The sequence below is a fragment of the Pan paniscus genome, chromosome 9, assembly GCF_029289425.2.
Source record: "Pan paniscus chromosome 9, NHGRI_mPanPan1-v2.0_pri, whole genome shotgun sequence".
NCBI lineage: Eukaryota > Metazoa > Chordata > Mammalia > Primates > Hominidae > Pan > Pan paniscus.
This window is the reverse complement of record NC_073258.2, coordinates 76,108,378-76,130,009: the sequence shown is the minus strand read 5'-3', so window position 1 is coordinate 76,130,009 and position 21,632 is coordinate 76,108,378. Positions and strand designations below refer to the sequence as shown.

Genomic DNA, 21,632 nt, shown 5'->3' with positions numbered 1-21,632 from the left:
AGCTGTGCTGATCCTTCACACAAGGGTCTGAAGACCCTTCACACAAGCTGTGTGACCCCTAAGTGCATATCATCTTACACTGCAGGAAAAGTGGCCCCTGAACCTCCAACTACAGGCTGGAGATACAATGGAGGGACAAGAAAGGGAAATGCTAAGCAAGGTTCCTGGGAGAGAGGCATCCTGCCCCTGCTCCTTTTCTCAGAAGCAGAGGTTGCCAGGATGAACACAAAGGCTGGAGGCTTCACTTGGGTTTTTCCTGACCCTTCACTTGGGTTTTTCCTGACCCTTCACATTCATCTAATTCCATGGCAGGAAGTTTTTCTTATGAATGACTTCAATCTTTCTGCTGCCTCAGAGTCTCATTCCCCAAGAGCATTCAGCTCCACACCTGTGCAGGCGCCCACCTGCCCCATCTTACCTCATTCGCTCGTGCACTCATAAGCTGTTACTGAGCAGCTGTGCTGGGCACTGAGCCACCCATCCCTGAGCCAAGATGTTCACAATCCAAGGAGGCAGAACATGTCAAGACACGATTCCAGGCCAGTGTGACAACAGTCCCTGAGTGCTGGCCCGGTCTCAGCTGCACCCTCCTCCAAATACTGCACCTAAATCCAAGCCTCCGTGATGCTCCAAAGAGGAGGCTGGCTGGGAGGCCAGGGCCTTGGTGCCTAGTCCCAGCCCTGGTATTGAGACTCTGGGCAATGTCTGGTCCTTTCCTGGGCCTCCATTTCTCATCTGTACAATGGGCGTAATAGAAACGCCTAGGCACTGTGTATTTAAAATTGCCTAGGCACTGTGCTATGTGCTTTCATGGATAACGTTACGTGGCGCTTTGCTTACTAGTTAATGAATTCATCCAGGTAAAGCATTTATTCAGCACATTCCTGCTCTGTAGTAGGCACTCAATAATATCTCCCCTATTTTACAGACCAAGAAACTGAGGCACTGGTTAAATAATTTGCCTAAGGTAACAGAGTCATTTAGAGGCAGAAGAGGGATTTGAATCGGTTCCCATATCCACAGGAGTTCACTGCTCCACCTGCCAAGGCCTGGGGGCCTCTGGAAGGGCTCTCAGGCCCAGGTGGTGCCTGGCTGGCTTCTGAAGGACTATGCACCATCAACAGGTTCTTCTGCACCAGCCGGTGCAGCCCAGGTCTCTCCCTGGAGGAGCCTCAGGTTTAGATGCTGATGCCCAGCATGAGGGTGGGAGGTGGGAGGACTCTGGAGAGAGGGAGATGTTGTCATAACCACCAGCCTGATGCTGCTGCCCCCACAAATCCCCCAAGCTTCACTACAGCCTGGGGGCCTGAGAAGGCAGACATTGTCCCCCTTTGTCATTTTGGGGAACTGAGGAAAAAGGGGAGGAGGAACCGGCTGGTCTTAGCCCTCCTAAGATTCAGAATGCACTGCTGCTGATTACATTGCCTTCATTTCCCCACTGGGCCCCTTGGCTCTGAGTCCTCAGCTCCCAGCACAGGGCCTGGCACAGAGGAAGAGATCAGTGAAGTTTGTTGACTGACTGACTGACTGAATGCTCGCTAGCCTTCTGTGTCCTATCCTGTACTCTGCTCACCTGCCCCCACACTATGGCCTCAAGCGTGATCAAACACAGATCTGAACTTGTTACTCCTTGGCTGAAAACCCATCCATGGCTTCCCACTGCTCTCCAGAAAGTCCCCACTCTTGGCCTGGCATTCAAGGCCCCTCTTTTTCTGGGCCCTGCCTTCCCTTCATGAACCCTTGTGCTTCTGCTCCAACAGAAACAGTGTGTGTGCATGCTTGCGCATGTGTGTTCCTTCAAACCTCTGCTGAGCACATTTCCCCCTGCCTGGAAAGCCCTTCCCTCCCAAGTCCTAGTTTACCCATTCTTTCTTGAATGTCTGGCACAAATGCCACTTCCCATGAAGGCTTCTGGGACCCAACCCCACCCAGGTGGGATGTGTCTCTTTTCATCTTTGTATGTGCTTATAGGGACCAGTTGTCTTACCTATCAGCACCTCTGGAATTCCTGTGAGTTCTTTCCTTTTGCGTCTCCCCTGCACAGAGATCTGGAAGCTAGAATGATTCACCTCTGTGCCCTGGGCCCAGGCTGGCAATGAAAGCTTTATTTTTATTTTTTGAGATGGAGTTTCACTCTTGTTGCCCAGACTGGAGTGTAATGGCATGATCTCAGCTTACTGCAACCTCCGCCTCCCGGGTTCAAGTGATTCTCCTGCCTCAGCCTCCTGAGTAGCTGGGATTACAGGTGCACACCACCACGCCTGGCTAATTTTTTGTATTTTTAGTAGAGATGGGTTTCACCAGTCTGGAACTCCTGACCTCAAGTCATTCGCCTGCCTCGGCCTCCCAAAGTGTTGGGATTACAGGCATGAGCCACTGCGCCCGGCCAATGAAAGCTTATTGTGAGAATAATGTTCTACATCTGCCAACAGAGAGAGACAGAGAGAGGAGAGCTACAGAGTGAGAGCATGCAGAAGTGGAGAGTATGACAGGCCCACAGAGACAGGGCAGGCAGAGTCCTGAGGGGCAGAGGTTGCCACGAGAGGCCTGACTCACCTGGCTTTTGTCCAGAGCATCCTGGACCACCCGGCTTGAGCAGCCTGCGTGGCAGGGTGTGATGTATTCCACACGAGTGCTGGGGTCGCAGACAGGGTTAAAGCCATCCGATGGGCAGGAGCAGGCCTCCATGCAGCTTGGAAACAGCTCCAGCCCAGGGTGGGCACTGGTGGGAGAGAAGACCAGTAGGGTTGGCCTGGCTTCCCTCCCTTAGGCCACTAGCTGGGGTATCCTCGGCCCTGTAGCCGAGAGCAATGGCCAGAGATTTCAGCTCCACACAGAGGATTTTCATCATCAGGGCTGCCCGATGATGGTGTGATAGTGAGCTCCTTGCAATGAAGGTGGGCAAGTATGGAGACAGGCCCCCTCAATCCTACAAGCCTTTGAGCTTCTTCAAACATCTCTGCACCTCAGTGACCCTTCTACAGGGTATACAAGATAAATTTCTCCCAGAAGTTAGTGTCAGATGAGGAGTATCTTTCCCTCAATCAACTTCCTTTCTCCGAAAATCAATGATTGCGTCATTTCTCAGAAAATCAGAGCTATGAGTGTGGGACCCGATCAGGAGACCTGACCACCCGTGGGATCTCCAGCCTGTTCCTGCCTCTCTGGGCCTCAGTTTCTCTGCCTGTCATGGCCATCCTGCAGTCTCACTCCCACCACCCTGTTCACTGTGTCCAGGGCACATTTTAGTCCCACTTGCCTCCCTCCAAGGGCCTGTTCCCAAATCCCTGGGGTGCCCCAGCTCCAGGTGGCCAGGGCAAGGTGAAGGTGGGCAGGGGCAGGATGTCAGAGGGAGGCTTAGTCTGAGGGGGAGGTCACCCTGGGAGGAGGGCAGGGAGGTGGCCCCTGGGACTCACAGTGTCACCTGGCTTCACGCTAGCAGGGAGCACAGCTAACCTGCCAGGGAGACAGAGGCCCAGAGAGGCTGCGCCTTTCAGGGTCACACAGGGGTCCAGTGGCCAGGCTGCAGAGGAGGCCAGAGGCAGAAGCTGGAGGTCCCTGTCTTGGGCTTGGGGTGGGTGTGGGGCAGAGGCCCAGAATGATCAGTGAGGCTGGGACTGGGGCTTAGTGAAATGTCAGTTCCATGGGGAAGAGGGTGAGCAGGAGCTGGAGACAGTCTCTAGCCAGGGTGTGGAGTGGGGAAGTGGGGCATGGGGCAAAGTGAGCTCCTCTCCCTCCCTGGGGTGAGGGGGCACTCCATCTGAGAGGGAAGGAAGATCATCAGCCACAAAATATTTCCTCTTCCTCCTCTGCCAGACAGTGCTTGTGTGTGTCTGACAACATCTTGGCACATCTCCCTCGGGGTGGGGGTGGGAGTGGGAAGGCTGGCACTGTCTGAGCTGAGGGCCCATCAGGAGGCAGTGCCAGGGGACTCTGCCAAGGGTGAAGCACTTCCCAGAACCCTCTGCTAGCAGCTGGAAAGCTGAGCAGATAAGAGCTAGGGAGTCCTTCCTCCGCTCCTCGCTGTCATTGACCACCTGGAGCTGATTGCTTCTGTGGGGAGAGTCCTGGCTCCAGGCTCTACCCTGTTCCAGCTGTGGGGTGACTTCACCTCTCTGAGCCTTGCTGTATTCATATGTGAAATGGGGCTAATAACAGGACCCATTACAGAGATCCTGTGGGGGTTCAGTGAGAGGTAACGTGGGAAGACGCTGAGCGAAGGGAGACCGTCGGTTCTTGCAGCTGTTAGTACCTGCGGTTGTGCAGAAATATGGAAAGTTCTTCTTGCCTAGCTCAGTTGGTCCCAAATGGTCTCTTCAGTGAATTAGAACCCAGAGCTTAGTGAATAAATTGCAAGAATTTAGACGAGAACAGAGGTGACATGAGATGTCAAAGCTAAGGTGTGAAAGGGAGAAGAAAAGAGAGATGGGGTGTGTGAGATGAGCTGACTTTTTCTGCACTATTTTTAAAATTGTGATAAAATATCCATTTACTTTTTACTCTAAAAATCATTTGATTGAGGACCTGGCTCCCTCCTCAGACCAGGGACTTCCTGAGGAGGTGGCTAAACCCCCGCTGCAGTGCCTAGAACAAGGCTCCGCACACAGGAGGACCCAGGCTAGAGAGCAGAATTGCCTCCCTATGTGGGAAAAGAGGGGCAGAGAATGAAAGGGGGAAGAGGGAGGGGAGGGGGGGAGAGATCAGCGAGGGTGGGACCTGGGACAGACAGGGAGGGGCTGGGTGCTCCTTGGCCCTGAGCTGAGCCCCCGACAGCCATGCAGGAGGACCCCTGGTGATGAAAGCTGGCACCTAGGTGGAGGCAGAAGATGCCAAGGAAGGGGTGGGGACAGAGAAAGTTGGGAAATTCTAGCCGAGTGTTGGGCCAACCTAAGCCTGGAGCAGTTTCCACGAAAAATGAAATCATTCTGGAGAAGAGGCAGGAATGTGACTTCCAACATCCTCTCCAAGAAGGCTCCCAAGGGTAAAGGTGTGAGGGAGAATTGGAGAGATAGAAATCAAGAGACTTCCTCCCGGAGGGCAGAGGCAGGTGCTGCCTCACAGATGTGGAAAAAGAATTCTGTAATTTTAGAGTCGTGGAATATCAGAATTTTAGCTCCCAAGCTCTAAAACCCAAAATTATCAGAGGTCTGCTGTCCAATCTTTTCCCAGTGCCTGAGTCCCCTCTGCAGCCTCCCTGATAGGGGCCATCCAGTCCCTTGCTCACCCTCTCATCCCCTCTCGTCCCCAGGATGGAGAGCATGCCCCCTCCTGGGCAGCCCATTCGTCTGGCTGAGCTGGGTCCTGGCTCCTGTGATGCAGCCTCTGGCTCATCTCTGTTGGGCCCACAGGGCTTGGTCACCCTGGACATGCCATCCCATGGGTGGCTCTGCCCTATCTCAGCCTCCACACCCTCCTGGGCTTGAGAGTTTCTGCCCCTGAAGTCTCATCCATGCCCCTTCCAGTGGTGCCTGACACCTACCCTGGAGCCTTCTGGAGCACCCCACTGCTTGACTCGAATCTCTAAAGGGTTGTTAAGCAGAAGTGGGGAGGCAAGATTTGAGGCAGGGGGTGCCCTGCCATCCTGGCCTCTGCCCAGGGCCCCTGTCCTCCCTGTCCTGTCCTCCCATGCTTGCCTTTACGTGCCCACGCACACACTCACCTGGTCTGGTGTGTGATGCCCGCAATCTGGTGGCTGGAGCAGCCGATAAAGAAGAGCGGCAGGCTGAAGAAGAGGCACAGCAGCATCCCCAGCAGGCAAAGGGCACCGCATCCCACAGGGCCCAGGTGGAGCCGCTTGACCAGGACGCCACCCACCACGATGCCCACGATGACCGAAGGGAAGGAGAGGCAGCCGATGAGCAGGTTGGCGTAGGAGGCTGTGATGGAAAACTGGCGCTCCAGGAACTTGGGCAGGAAGGTGGCCATGCCCGCAGCCATGGATGACAAGCATACCTGGGACAGGACCACCAGCAGGAAGATGGGGTGGCGTAGGGTCTGCAGCAGCACCCTGGGGAAGACTGTGGGGGCGAGTGCAGAGGTCAGGGCAGGCAGGGCAGCCAAGCCGTCCAGCAGAGACTGCCCTCCTGCCCTGCTCAGTTCAAGCAGTTCCATTTCTTCTAACCCGCCCCATTCCACTTAATTCTATTGCAATCAATTTTATCCCACTTGACTCCATTCCATTTATTCTAGTCCTTTTTTATTTTTCTTTCTCTGTTGCCCAGGCTGGAGTGCAGTGGTGCAATCTCAGCTCACTGCAACCTCTGCCTCCTGGGTTCAAGTGATTCTCGGCCTCAGCCTCCTGAGTAGCTGAAACTACAGGCGTGCACCACCATGCTGGCTAATTTTTGTATTTTTAGTAGAGATGGGTTTTGCCTTGTTGGCTAAGCTGCTCTCGAACCCTAGGCCTCAAGTAATCCACCCTCCTTGGCCTCTCAAAGTGCTAGGATTACAGACGTGAGCCACTACGCCTGGCCCTTGTTCTAGTTCATTTTTGAAATTCTGTTTCATTTTGTTCCACTGAGTTAGACTATATCTTATTTGATGTTTTTTTTTTTCCATTCAATTCTATTCAGTTCCATATAGTTCTGGTTCATGCCATCCTATTTGATTCAATTTCATCCATCCCATCCCATGTCATTTCATTTTTTCTACTCTACGTATTCATTCCTCTCCCCCGCCCCACCCAGTTCTTTCCATCCTGTCCTGCTACAGCTTTTTCCAAGCCTCCCAGGCCTTCATCCTCCTTCGCATCCCAAACACAGGCCCCAATCCTCTGCCCTGACCTCCCTATCCTTAGCTTGTATTTCTCCATAGCCCTCTACCTAATGTACTATACCTTTCACTCATCTAGCTGTTTTATTGTCACCCTACCAGAACGTAAGCCTTCTTTAAAAGATCAGGGGGTTTTGTTTGTTGTGTTAATTACTAAATCTCCAGAGCCTGGGATATAGGAGGCACCTGAATTCATGGAATGAAGGAAGGAATGAATGGATATATGGACTAATATGTGATCAAATGTCAATATGTCTGGGGCAGAATCAAAGACCTCCAGAGAAGGTGAAATCTGAGTCTGCTTGGTGCTGGGAGACTTCCTGGAGGTGGGACAGAGCTAGGGCCTAAAGAATGGGGCGGGGGGGGATCTGGGGAGGTAAAGTGAGGAGGAAAAGGAATTGAGTAGGGGCCCAGGAGGGGCAAATGCTTGGAGGTAGGAAAAAAAGTGACTGTTTTGGCAAAAAATTACCTCCCCAGTCTCCTGCTAGCTCCTAAAATGGTGCCTCATTCACAGGTTGCCCCCACTGCAAGTCTGCTAAACTAAAGGGCACAAAAGGGTGGGTAAGTCCTTTCCTCTCTGGGCTCCAGCAGCCAAGTGATGCTCATTGGTAGGGGCAGCCCAGGTGAAAGTGTCAAGGACACTTTCTGTTCGACACATGAAATCCTCTCTCCACTAACCTGTGTTTCTGCCTGCAGTAGGCAAGACTGAAGTCAAATATAAGGTATGGAGGGAGAGGAGCAAACCACTTGCCAGGCCGGGCTGGTAGGGCCATGGGGATTCTCTGGGCCAGGTGGGGGCTCCTTCTGTTCCTGCAGCAGCAGGACCAGGGCCTCTGTCATGGGAAGATTTCTGTCTGTCCTCAGAGCAGGGCCAAGCCAGCTGGTTCCCTAGCCCCCTGGGCCAGGCTAGGATCTGTTTCCTTGGGAGCCAGAAAATAAAAACAAACAGTTCAGGACAGTGGGTGGGGGCTGCGGAATTCCCCCTCTTTTCTGTGCCAGGCCTGCCTCCTGTCCCTGGTTCCTTGCTGCACACCATGCATTTAACTAGCATTAGAGTGAAGAGGTATGAGGCTCGCTCTGACCCCAGGTAGCTGCTCAGCCTTCTTGCCATAAGCTGCTCTGGCCAGGGCATCTGAGGCCTTATATTGAGCCATGAATTTCAATCTGGCATGGTCCAGGTTTTACAGGTGCCCCTACTGCATGGTAGAGTCTAGAGAGGGACAGGGGCTCGCCCAAGTTCATCCAGAGGCCAGTTTAAGGCCAGGAGTTTCCTAGGGTCTCCTGGCTCCTAGTACAAGGTCCATCCTCCCTTCTATCCTCCCTCCCCCATCCTGTGCCTCTCTGGCTGCCTGACTCCAGAGGGCTCCATCTCATGGATTGCTTTCAGTTCATTCTCCTGCACTGATCACTGCAGTGTGCTTTGTAGCCATCCCCCATCTCTCCTCAGCATCCACAGCATGGCACCGGAATAGATGGAAAATTCCTGGAGGGCAGAGGCTATGCCTTTCACTAAGATAGGTCTACCTGCAGGGGAATTCCAGGGCCCATCTCCAGCTCTGAGGCAGATCTTTGCCATGAGACAGGGCTTCCCTTAGCACAGCACAGTGTCTCCCCCATCAGACAAGCCAGGGCCTCCCTCAAGTCAGTGACTCTGTCTTCCTCATCAGCCAGGAGCCTCACCCAGCTAGAGGCCAGGTATCCTCTGTCAAATAGAACAGGTTCTCCCTCAGTCTAGGGACTATACTTCTTCCAATTAGGTAGGGGCTTCCCTTAACTCAAAGGCAATGTCTCCCCCAGGAACCTCCTCTAGTTCAAGGACTACGTCTCCCTTATCAGACAGGGGCCTTCTCCATCACAGAGGTCAGGTCTCTTCCATCAGACAAGGCAGGGTCTCGCTCCATTCAGGGACTACGTAACCTCCATCAGAGAGATTGTATCTCTCACATTAGACAGGGGCTTCCCCCAGCTCAGAGACTGTCTCCCCCATCTGACAGGGGCCTTTCCTAGCTCAGGGATTATCTTTCCCCAAGAGTATAGGGCACCTCCAGCTGAAGGACCATGGTTCCTCCTCCCTCGGCCTTCCCTGTGACACCAGGTGGTCAAGGCCAGGCCCTAGAGTTAGACTGGCCCCTGGAGCTCAGCAGAAGCCAGGCTGGCTCACCAGCCACAGGGCCTGAGGGCACCCCTGCCCTGATTCCCTCCAGGCTCATGTAGAAGCTGAAACCACCAGAGACAATCTGGCCTAGAACACTTGCTCTAGGTTCCAATTTCAGAAGCTTCCCTCCGGGCAGAAGCCCAAACGGTGATTAATAAGCAATTCAGCAGCGCAGAGTGCCGGGGACCTAATAGCATCTGGGGGTGGCCTGAGGCTAGGGAGTCCCGGCTGCTGCGTCTAGGCCCAGCACCATGCATGGAGTCCAAGCCCTCTCTTTCCCTGGGAATGCTGAAAAAACTGGGGGCTAGATTACCGATATCCCAACATCAAGTCTTTTTTTTTTTTTTTTTTTCAGACAGGGTTTCTCTCAGTCACCCAGGCTGGAGCGCAGCGGCCAGATCACAGCTCATTGCAGCCTCAAACTCCCAGGTTCAAGCAATCCTCCCACCTCAGCCTCCCCAGTAGCTTGGACCACAGGCATGCACCACCAAGCCCGGCTAATTCTTTATTTATTTTTTATTTTTCTTTTTTTAGAGGCAGGGTCTCCTTATGTTGACCTGGTTGGTCTCAAACTCCTGGGCTCAAGAGGTCCTCCTGCCTTGGTCCCCCAAAGTGCTGGGATTACAGGTGTGAGCCACCATGTCCTGCCCCAACATCAAATCTTAGGAAGCTCTTCCCAAGAATAGGCCTAATTCCTTCCTGTTGCAGAAATCCTCAGTAAGGTCTATGAGGCAACTTCTGTGGACATGCCCTCCTAAACCACAGGCAGCTCAATTTACTGTCCTAGGGCATGGTCAGAATAATGGTGGAACAAGAGTAATAATTGAAATAATTGTACCTTATATATAAGTACAGTTTTTTTAATAGCATAAAGAGGCTTTCCATGTTTCATCTCATTTGATTCTTGTAATAGCCCTTGAGACAGGCAGAGCAAGGATTATTGACCCAATCTTCCAGATGAGGAAACTCAATTTAGAAAAGGAAACTAACTTCTTTAAGATTGTACACTGGTCACTGTTAGGGGCAGGGCTCAAATCCAAGTCTTCTGACCTACCATCCAGTGCTCTGTAAGAGCTGGGCACACGGCAGGCACTCAATCAATGCTCCTGGGGTCATAATCTTGAGAAAGAATGGCCTGGTCATAATGTATACTCTGGTTACTGATAGACTGAGTTCGTAGTCTCAGGATCATAGCCTCAAGGACGTTAGATCATTGTCTACTCCTGGCTATATAGATGGGGAAACGGAGGCCCAGAAAGGAGCAGGGATCAGGGACAAAAGCCCAGGTTCTGGATATTAGCCCAGAGCTCTCTTCGCCCATGCCACTGTCTGGGAATTTGACAATTTCCTGATGGCCTCCCATTTGCAGGCTCAGCAGTGGGTGGGAGGAGAGGAAGGGTCATAGATGAGCCAGCACAGGCCTGACCTTCAGGAACACAGGCTCAGATCTGAACTGATCTAGAAGCCCTGAGGGTTCTGAGAACCAAAGAGGGAAGGAAGTGGCTTTGCTGGCTGGAAGAGCTGGACATGTGGGGAAAGTAGTGGGTTTTTAGCTGGACCTAGAGGGATAGGGAAGGTTTTTTGTTGTTGTTTTTGAAATGAAGTCTCTGTCTGCTGGAGTGCAGTGGTGTGATCTTGGCTCACTGCAACCTCTGCCTCCCAGGTTCAAGTGATTCTTCTGCCTCAGCCTCCCAAGCAGCTGAGACTACAGGTGCCCACCATCATGCCCAGCTAATTTTTGTATTTTTAGTAGAGACAGGGTTTAACCATGTTGGCCAGTCTGGTCTCAAGCTTCTGACCTCAAGTGATCCGTCCACCTCGGCCTCCCAAAGTGCTGGGATTACAGGCATGAGCCGCAATGCCTGGCCCATAGGGAAGGCTTTGAAAGCAATAAAAAATGATGGTCCAGGCAGAGAGGATTGCATGTGCAAAGACTCACAAGGAGTAGATGGTGCTCACGAGGGGTCTGCAGGTAGAGAAGATGAATCAAGAAAGGCAGGAAGGACTGGATCCTGACAATCTCGAAGACCCCTCTGGCCCTGGCTCCCCATAACCTGGTCTGAGCTGACTTACCTTTAATGAACTGGATCACAGTCAGGTTTGGTGCAATCTGGACTAGGCCATCCTGCTTCTTCGTGGACTCCCCAGGGCTCTGCTTAGAGGGAGAGTCCTTGCCCTGAAGGAGACACAAAACCAAGGACAGTCCGCTGGATGCCAGCAACCCCACTCAGAGTTGGCTGTGGGCTGGGCAGGAGAGGTCTTGGAGAGGAGAGGGTGAGAGCCCTGTCATCTCTTCAGGAGCAATTGAGGCCTGCAGTGTTCCATTTGTTCTTGGCCCTATAGGTACCCAACAAGTGGTTTTGAAAGAATGAATAAAATTCTTGTGGTTAAACTTTGTCATCACCAGTATCCACATGGGTTAGTTGTCATGACCACTATTAACATCATAATAATCACCAACATTTTTAGGAAAATCACCACCATAATCATCTCATCATTTCTATTCCTTTCAGCTTAAATATCACCCTCATTCACATCACCCATATCGTTGTGACTAAATGACAAATTTAGTCACGACATTACCATCACGATGTGATGATTGTTATTGTTGTCTCTGTCATGATCACCACCACCAGCACAATCATCATCACTGTCACCTGAACCTTCAGAATCACTACCACCATGATGATGATCAGAATCATCAATATCATTATCACTGTCTCTAACATCATCATCACTACCACTGTCTTCACCAAGATCAGTATCACCAGCCTCATCTCCATCACCACTGCCATCATCACCACCAATGTTACCCAAAACACCAACACACCAATCCAGTCAATCTTCACCACTGTCACTGCTCCTCTTGGATGAATCAGGCCACACCCAGAGGATGGGCTCAGCTTTGGGTCCAAGCTGTGAAGATTCCCATGGACACCCTGGAGTATGTCCCTCCACCTGGGTGGGAACGGCCCATGTGCAACTCTTGAAAAAGAGGGGAAGAGAATATCATGTGTGTGGGGGGAGGGGGCACAATCACCATCTTCTGATTGTCAGAAATAAGAAAGGAAATAATGACAAATAACGGTTAATGCCTACTAAGCACTTACTGTATGCTGGGCACTGTTCTAATGACTAATGCATAACTTACTGAAACCCCACAACCTCCTGAAGTATATACGTCCCTACCAACAACTTGGAGAAGGAAATAACAGTCAAAAATCATTTTTAAATAATGAAGTAGATACCATAATAATCCCTTTTTGTCAGGTGATAAAACTGAGACACAGAGAGAAAATAACTTATTTCAACTTATTTCACACAGATAATAAGTGGTCCCGCTAGGATTTGAATCCAGACGGCTTGGCTCCAGAGCCTGAGCACTTCACTGGTACACCCTGAAGGAAGGGTGCAACCAAGGCCAAGGGCCCAGAGTACTCTACCTACATTTCTCTAACACAAAACTGTGTGAGGCAGGTACTATTACGTGCACACTTTTTAGATGAGGAAACTAAATCTTGGAGAAGTTGCTATGGGCACAGGGTCATTTGAATACAAGTGAGCAAGTGGAGTGTAATTTAGTTATTTTGCTATGTAGGCTGAAGTCAGAATTAAAAGCAAAAAATTCGCTGGAAGAAGACTTATGCCTAGGCCGGGTGTGATGGTTCGCGGCTGTAGTCCCAGCACTTTGGGAGCCTGAGGTGGGAGGATCGCTTGAGCCCAGGAGTTCAAGACCAGCCTGGGCAACATGGCGAAACCTTGTCTCTACTAAAAATAAAAATAAAAAAAAAATCAGTCGGGCGTGGCGGCTCACACCTGTAATCTCAGCACTTTGGGAGGGTGAGGCCAGTGGATCACCTGAGGTCAGGAGTTCAAGACCAGCCTGGCCTACATGACTAAACCCTGTCTCTACTAAAAATACAAAAATTAGCCAGGCATGGTGGCGCATGCCTGTAATCCCAGCTACTAGGGGGGCTGAGGCAGGAAGATCGCTTGAACCTGGGAGGCGGAGGTTGTAGTGAGCTGAGATCGTACCACTGCACTCCAGCCTGGGCAACAGAGCGAGACTCCATCTCAAAAAAAAAAATCAGCCAGGTGTGGTGGCACACACCAGTAGTCCCAGCTACTCAAGAGGCTGAGGAGGGAGGATCATCTGAGCCAGGGAGATGGAGATTTTGTCAGAGGCATTAGAATCAGAACAACTCCATCTTGACTGAGGGGTAGGAAAATGAGGCTGGGACTTGCTGGGCTGCATTCCCAGAAAGTCAGGCATTCTTAGCCTCTAGATGTTTATGGTTAAGGGAACAGATTGATCATGTTTACTAAAGAGACCCAGACTTAGGAGTGTCCTGATAGCCCGATGTCTGGAGAACAGAAGCATTTCTAATTTTGCTTTAAATATAATAATATCGATTCTTGCAAAATATAGTGATTAAGAAAATCGTTGATCACAAACCCTTGTAGCAGAGCACATCTCCCCATGATCTTTTTTCATCCTATATATAAACATGTATTGTAGCTAGGGTGGACGCGTTCCTCCTCTTACTTTCGGGAACACCCTGCTCTGCCTATGGAGTAGCCATTCTTTATTCCTTTACTTTCTTAATAAATTTGCTCTCACTTTACTCTATGGACTTGCCCCGAATTCTTTCTTGTGTGAGAGCCGAGAACCCTCTCTTGGGGTCTGGATTCAGACCCCTTTCTGGTAACAGTTGCAGTGAGCTGAGATCATGCCACTGCACTCCAGCCTGGGCGATAGAGTGAGACCCTGTTTCACAAAAAAAAAAAAAAAAAAAAAAAAAAAAAGACTTATACCCAATGTGGACAGCAGTTTGGAAGAGGCTACCCTGGGAGGAAGCGAGCTCCCTGTAACTAGGAGTGCGCAGGCAAGGCTTCCCCACGTCCAGGGCCAGGATGCCATGGGCCATAGGGAAGGACCTGCTGGGCTGGAGAGCACTCATTTGGGCTTCCTGGTTCTGCCTCCTCTTCCCATGTTGCCTGTGAGGTTCCTACAGGACTCACACTCTGGTTGGGTCTGACACTTTCTCTTTCTTCTCCCATCTCGTTTTTTCTGAGATCATCATGAGGCAAATGCTGGATTTCCCCACATTTCAGAACCTTCATGTCAGCCACCACCTTGGGGGGTCCCTTGTTCCATGCCTCCCCAACCTGGCTTCCTGATGCTGGCTGGCTCAAGGCTGGCCTGTCCCAGCAGGACAATTCATTCAAATATTAATTCATGTGTGTGTTCCCTTGGGCTTCTTTTCCCTTTCTTCTTTCTTCTTTCATTCCAGCAGGGAGCAGGCTCTAGGTTTCCTGTCCTCAGGGGATGTTTGTGGCATGGCAGAAAGCAGTAATGGATTGCAAGATTTCCCTTCCTGTCTTTTGTCTCCAGAGCTTGAGTCCCTTGAGAAGATTCTGCTGGGTGTTGTGGTGGGTGTGAGTAGAGGGGGGAGGCTCTGAGGATGAGAGGAAAAGAATACCATCTTCCCTAAAATAAAGCCTGGAAAAGAGGATGGGGCAGAGACAGAGCAGTCTGTGGGTTCCATGAGCAGCGAGGAGCCACGTACCCTCTGAGATAGGGCCCACGGAAGCAATTCACCTCCAAGTGGCAGGATGCAGGCTGACCTAGGGAGGCTGGGCTCCTAGGTTCCCAGCCTCACCAAGACTCTGCTCCAAGCATGGTAAGGGAACCATATGGGCCAGGATGGCAAGTGGGCATCACCATAGTGACCACAGTGGGCTGATGCTGATGTCTGCTGGGGGGGCCTCCCTGGTGCTTGAGCACTGTGTAAGACACAGGACCTTTGCTTCACCTTGGTCAGAGAGCTCTGAGAAAGGCTGAGTTTGAATTTCTTGATGATCTGGCAGGATAGGCATTCAGAGTAGAAATTAAGTTGATTTTCAAGTAAAATAAAGAATGTCTATTTTATACATGCTTTAGGTCTGAGGCAAACCTTATTTGACATCTTTCTCCCCTGCTGGACCCTGAGCTCTGCAAGAGCAGGATTCATGTTTATCTTGTTTTCTGTTCAAACTCTTGTGCCTAGCAAGAGCCTGGGGCGAAATAGTGGTTATCTAGTAAATATCAATTGCAAGAGGAGCGCAAGAGATGGTTCTAACCAGAAGTGGGTGTAGCCAATGCCAGGCTTTTGGGGGAAAAAATGAAAGCAAGAGGAGATGCCATCATGCCGCCAGGGAGTTCTTGAACTGCTGATGGTTCCAAGACAGGCAAAGGGTCCTCAGAGCACACCAGCGCTAGCGGAACTACCTTTCCAGGACATGCCAGGCCACTGGTATATGGGCTGGTAGCTACGCACACATAAGCCTGCTCCATCTTCACTGGGACCTGCCAGCAAGTCCTACACTCCTTCACACATGAGCAAACAAATTCTGAATGTAGGCAACTTGTTCAGCATCACATAACTAGAGAGTGGCAGGACTCAGATCCGAGCTCAAGCTTGCCTGAGTAGAAAACTCATGCCTTGACTGAGCTCTCACCTGTAATTCCAGCATTTTGGGAGGCCAAGGCAGCAGGATTGCTTGAGGCCAGGAGTTTGAGACTGGCCTGGGCAACATAGTAAGACCCCATTTCGACAAAAATTTTAAAATTAGCTGGGCATGGTGACATGCACCTGTGGTCCCAGCTACTAAAGAGGCTCAGGTGGAAGCATCACTTGAGCCCAGGAGTCCAAGGCTACAGTAAGCTATGATGGCACCTCTGCACTCTAGCCTAGGTGACAGAGCAACACCTTGACTCAAAAAAAAAACTCATACTTTATCCACTAGCCCCCTGAGTCAGACAGCCCTGATGCAGGACTGGAGAATTAGGAGGCATCTTTGTGGTGTGATTTGAAGGAAACTGAAATCCTACCATGTCTTATTTTTTTGGGTAAGGCAGCCTGCGTGGATTATTCATTTATACCTTAGAGCTGCACTGTCTCATACAGGAGCCACCTGTCACGCATGGCTCTAAGCAATTGAAATATGGCCAGTCCAAATTGAGATGTGCTGTAGGCATAAAATACACATCGCATTTTGAAGACTTAGTATGAAAAAAGGAAAATGTTTCATCATTAATTTTTTACTATTATATGTTAAAATAAGAATATTTTAGATATAGTGGTTTAAATAAAATGTATTATTAAAATTAATTTCTTTTACTTTTGCATGTGGACAAAAAAAATTAGAATTACATATGTGGTTCATATAACATTTCTTTTGGACATGCTGCCTTAAAGAGAATCAGTGAATCCTTGCTCCTTTCTGAGTCCCGTCTGAGCTCTGGGAGAGTGATCTGGGAGGGATGCCACAGGGGTGGGAGGGTCCTGGACAGCTGAGAGAGAATGCTGGAGTGAGTGCTGCCCCAGGAAGCAGGAGAACAGGCTGGGGACAGACTGATCACTTCCCAACATTTTTTATCAGGAAGGGGCAGGGTAAGCAGAATCTTCTGAGTTCCTTGCTTGGGTTCCTTGTTCTCATAAAGAGTAGAAACAACCACAATGTCGTCTGCTCCCACGTGTACATTCCTATTTGGTCTACATTGCACTTTTTTTTTTTTTTTTAACAGAGCCTTGCTGTGTCCCCCAGATTGGAGTGCAGTGGTGCAATCTCAGCTCACTGCAACCTCTGCCTCCCAGGTTCAAGCAATTCTCCTGTCTCAGCCTCCTGAGTAGCTGAGACTACAAGCACACGCCACCACACCTGGCTAATTTTGTATTTTTAGTGGAGACGGGGTTTCACCATGTTGGGCAGGCTGGTCTCGAACTCCTGACCTCAGGTGATCTGGCCGCCTTGGCATCCCAAAGTGCTGAGATTACAGGCGTGAGCCACTGCGCCCAGCTACACTGCACTTTCATATCCATCATGTCATTTAATTCCCACAATGGTCTGTCTGGTGCAGGGATTATTATTGCACCTATTTTACAGAAGAGGAAACTGAGGCCCCAAAAGGGGGAGTGTCACCCAGGCAGTTATTGGCAGAGCAGGCTCTCAAACCAAGCCCAGGTTCTCTAGTCTCCCTGTGTCAGTCCTGTCTCCTGCTGTGAAAGAGCATGGGGTTTGGAACAGGAGGGGAGTGACAGACCTTCAGGGGCTGGGTGGTCAGGGGTGGCATCCAGGGAGAAGTGAGCTTTGGGGTTTGGGTAGATAGAAAGGGAGAGCAGATTTGAAGCAGAGGCACGGTGGGGGAGGTCTTGTGCAGGACGCAGTGGGGACACCAACCTGATTACAGCAGTGCTTGGCTGGGGTAGGGGCTGGGGCCAAAAGATGGGCCACAGCCAGACTCGGGTGGTTTGGAAGGCCAGGCTGAGATTTGGGCTATATTCTGTGGCTATTGGGAGCCCTATCTGTCCTTAGCTCCTGACCCTGTGTTCTCCACAGATTTCTGCCGCTTGCCCCCTCATCTGCTTTGAGGACAGCTGAGTAATAACGGGCTCCAGAAACAGGAAACGTACCTCTGCTCAGTGCAGGGATTGCAGTGTGACCCATCTGGGCTGTGTTTGCCTGGGTCAGCAGCCCTGGATGGAGAGGGCTGCTGGAACTTCCCCTCTGGGGGCTCTTTGCTGATTGCTGCAAGCCTGCCGGACACCATGTGCTGTGTGTGGCTCAGCCCATGGAAGGCCCTCCTGTCTGCTGGGCCCCCAGGGATCCAGGCGCTATCCTTGGTGAGAACTAAGTTCCTATTAAAAGAAGGCTTTGTCCAGGGGCTAGGGTCCCTGACCCACAGAGCCAATGTGGACTCTGGGGTGATATGGAACCCTCTGCCAGCCTCGGGTTCCTTCACATATCATGAAGGGAAGCAGCCACAGGGATGAGAGATCTGCTTAACTTCCTCCCACCCCATGAAAGAGAGTGTTTTTCAGCAAGAGCTGAGTTTCCATGAAGAATGAAACACACTTCCAGCTTTCTTTTTTCTTTTTTTTTTTTTGAGGCAGAGTCTTGCTCTGTCACTCAGGCTGGAGTGGTGCAATGATGCAATCTCGGCTCACTGCAACCTCCACCTCCCGGGTTCAAGTGATTCTCCTGCCTCAGCCTCCCAAGTAGCTGGGATTATAGGCACCCACCACCATGCCTGGCTAATTTTTCGTATTTTTAGTAGAGACAGGGTTTCTCCATGTTGGCCAGGCAGGTCTCGAGCTTCTAACCTTAGGTAATCCACCTGCCTCAGCCTCCCAAAGTGCTGGGATTACAGGTGTGAGCCACGGCAACCGCCCTGGCTTTCTTTTAATGAGATTCATGCCACTGGCCATGCTTCTTTTCGCTTTGGCTACCAGAAACCTCAGAACCAAATAAATGGCTCAATGGTATCAACTGAATTAATCTTTATGGGTCCATGCATTTATGTTTTTCTTTCTCATTCTGAAAACCTTTCGCTCTTATTTATATTTTTCCTGCTCCTTAGCCTTAATTGATTGGTTTCACCATTTACTAGCTATGTGACCAGGTTACTTAATCTCTGTTACCCAAGTCTCTCTGGTATAAGATGGGGGTAATAACTATATCTACTTCACAGGTGGGTTATGGGGACTAAATGAGATCATCCATACAAAGGTCTTAGAACATTGCATGGTACAGAGTAAGTAATAAATGTTAGCCTAATTCCTACTGTTGTAGTACTGTACCTTTGTGTGGTGTGAGCTGTCTCAAACCTTTTATAGACTATAGTGCAAGTAGGATATAGAAAAGCATATGCAAACACAGTGGGATATCATCTCACACCTGAATGTGTATAGATACCATATAATATATTAAAATACAGTAGAATGGCTATTATAAAAAATATGATAGATAACAAGTGCTGGGGAGGCTGTGGAGAAAAGGGCACACTTGCACCCTGTTGGTAGGGGTGTAATTTAGCACAGCCATCATGGAAAACAGTATGGAGTTTCCCCCAGAAGTTAAAAATAGAAACTTCGATCTAACAATCCACTACTGGGTATATATCCAAAGGAAATGAAATCAGTATATTAAAGAGAGACAGAGCTGGATTTATTATACACTTAAAAATAGCTAAGACACTTTGGGAGGCAGAGGCAGGTGGATCATCTAAGGTCAGGAGTTCGAGGCCAGCCTGGCCAACATGACGAAACCCCGTCTCTACTAAAACTACAAATATTTGCCAGGCATTGTGGTGCATGCCTGTATTCCAGCTACTTGGGAGGCTGAGACAGGCAAATTACTTGAGCCCGAGAGACAGAGGTTGCAGTGAGCCAAGATTGCGCTACTGCACTCCAGCCTGGGTGACAGAGAGAGACTCCATTTCAAAATAAATAAATAATAAATAAAAATAACTAAGAGAGGGACCAGGGCCAGGTGTGGTGGCTCACGCCTGTAACCCCAACACTTTGGGAGGCCAAGGCAGGCAGATCACTTGAGGCCAGGAGTTCAAGACCAGCCTGGCCAACATGGAGCCTGGAGCCTGTAATCCCAGCCACTTGGGAGGATGACGCAGGAGAATTGCTTTAACTCGGGAGGTGGAGGTTGCAGTGAGCCAAGATTGTGCCACTGCACTCCAGCCTGGGTGACAGAGTGAGACTCTGTTTCAAAAAAACAAAACAAAACAAAACCAACAACTAAGAGAGTATAATTGGAAGATTTGAAACACAAAGAAATGATACATTCTATTGATTGGTTATACATTGAAAAATAAATTAAAGAAATAAGAAATGATAAATTCTTTCTTGTTTCTTGAGGTGTTGGATACCCCATTTACCCTGATATAATTATTACACATTGTATGCCAATTCAAAATATCTCATGTAGGCTGAGCACAGTGGCTCACGCCTATAATCCCAGCACTTTGGGAGGCTGAGGGGGGTGGATCACTTGAGGTCAGGAGTTGGGGACCAGCCTGGCCAACATGGTAAAACCCTGTCTCTACTAAAAATACAAAAATTAGCTGGGTATGGTGGCGGGCACCTGTAATCCCAGCTACTCAGAAGGCTGAGGCAGGAGAATTGCTTGAACCCTGGAGGCGGAGGTTGCAGTGAGCCAAGATCGCACCACTGTACTCCAGCCTGGGCAACAGAGAGAGAGAGACTCTGTCTCAAAAAAAAAAAAAAAAAAAAAAATCTCATGTATCCAATAAACGTACACACCTATGCACCCATAAGAATTAAAAATGAAAACATTTTTAAAAGGAAAATGAAAAAACACAAATTTTCAAATAAAAGAATGTATTTAAATGAAAGAAAGGAGAGAGATCTGCACTCTCAGGCTTATTGCAGCACCATTCACAGTAGCCAAGATATGGATTCAACCAAAGAGTCCATCAATGGATGAATGGATAAAGAAAATGTAGTATGTATACACAATGGAATACTATTTGGCTTTAAAAAAGAAGGAAATCCTGTCATTGTGAAAACCTGGGTGAACCTAAGGACATCATGTTAAGTGAAATAAGCCAGGCACAGAAAAACAAATACTGCATGTTCTCACCTTGGTGTGGAATATAAAAAAGCCAAACTCATAGAAGCAAAAAGCAGAAGGGAAGTTACCAGAGCAAGTTGTTAGTCAAAGGATACAAAATTTCAGTTAGACAGGAGAAATAAGTTCAGGCAATCTATTGTACATCATGATGAGTCCAGTTAATAACAATATATTGCACACTTGCAAATTGCTAAGAAAGTAGGTTTTAAGTGTTCTCACCACACACACAAAAAGATAAGTAAGTGAGGTAAGGCATGTGCTGAACAGCTTGATTTATCCACTCCCCAATGCACACATAGATCAAAACATCATGTTCCACCATAAATACATATAATTTTTACTTGTCAGTTGAAAAACCAAATTTAAAAAATAAAAAAGTTAAAAAACATGTAAAAAGGAAAAGCATACAAGTTTAGAAAAAAGGCACTTTTTCTCTTAGTTTTCCCCTTAAGAGCTGGCCTGCTCGGAGAAAGATGCCAAGAACAGGCACTCCTGTTTACTGCGCCTGCGCTTTGGCACTGAACTGCCCACCTCACCACTTTGCCTCACTTCATTCTTATAAAGACCCCGAGATGCAGATGTTATGGTTATACCCATTTTACAGATTTCAGAATTAGTAAGTAGCAGAGCCTAGCTGGTATGGTGCGGCCACCATATTGCATGGTAGACGCACCTGACAGTACTAGCTTCTTAAGCATACCCTGAGAATGATTGGTCTAAACAGAACTTGCATTTGGAGTTTTTTTTTTTTTTTTTTTTTTTTTTGAGATGGAATCTTGCTCTGTCGTCTAGGCTGGAGTGCAGTGATGTAATCTCGGCTCACTGCAACCTCTGCCTCCCAGGTTCTAGTGATTCTCCTGCCTCAGCCTCCCAAATAGCTGGGGCTACAGGTGCACGCCACCACATCCAGCTAATTTTTATATTTTTAGTAGAGACGGGTTTCACCATTTGGTCAGGCCAGTCTCGAACTCCTGACCTCAAGTGATGTGCCCACCTCAGCCTCCTAAAGTGCTGAGATTACAGGTGTGAGCCACCACACCCAGCCTCATTTGGAGTTCTGAGCTAAGGAATCTGGGAGTGGCCAACCCAGAAATTCATTTCTTATTTATGAAGAACATCTGAACCCCTGGCTCATCCCATGAAACACAGGCTGTATGAAGGATCAAGGCCCTTTGTTTTGGGTTAAGTGAAGGTTGCCAGGTGGAGGGTGCCATATAATTTGCATGGTTTTTACAAATGGTAGTGATTCTCTGTCCAGCCCACCACCACTGGACCA

At 49.3% G+C, this 21,632-nt stretch overlaps 1 protein-coding gene across 2 annotated transcripts in view; it reads right to left on the bottom strand.

Annotated features, from left to right (window-relative positions):
* The window catches only part of SLCO2B1 (solute carrier organic anion transporter family member 2B1), a 55,429-nt gene that overhangs the window by 7,169 nt on the left and 26,628 nt on the right, over window positions 1-21,632 (bottom strand). For both annotated transcript variants that reach the window (XM_003814695.6, XM_034933380.3), the window contains 3 exons: window positions 11,000-11,102; window positions 5,660-6,017; window positions 2,557-2,722 (listed from right to left, as the gene is read on the bottom strand). In XM_003814695.6, coding sequence (XP_003814743.1) covers window positions 2,557-2,722; window positions 5,660-6,017; window positions 11,000-11,102 — 627 coding nt within the window. The remainder of the gene's footprint in view (window positions 1-2,556; window positions 2,723-5,659; window positions 6,018-10,999; window positions 11,103-21,632) is intronic.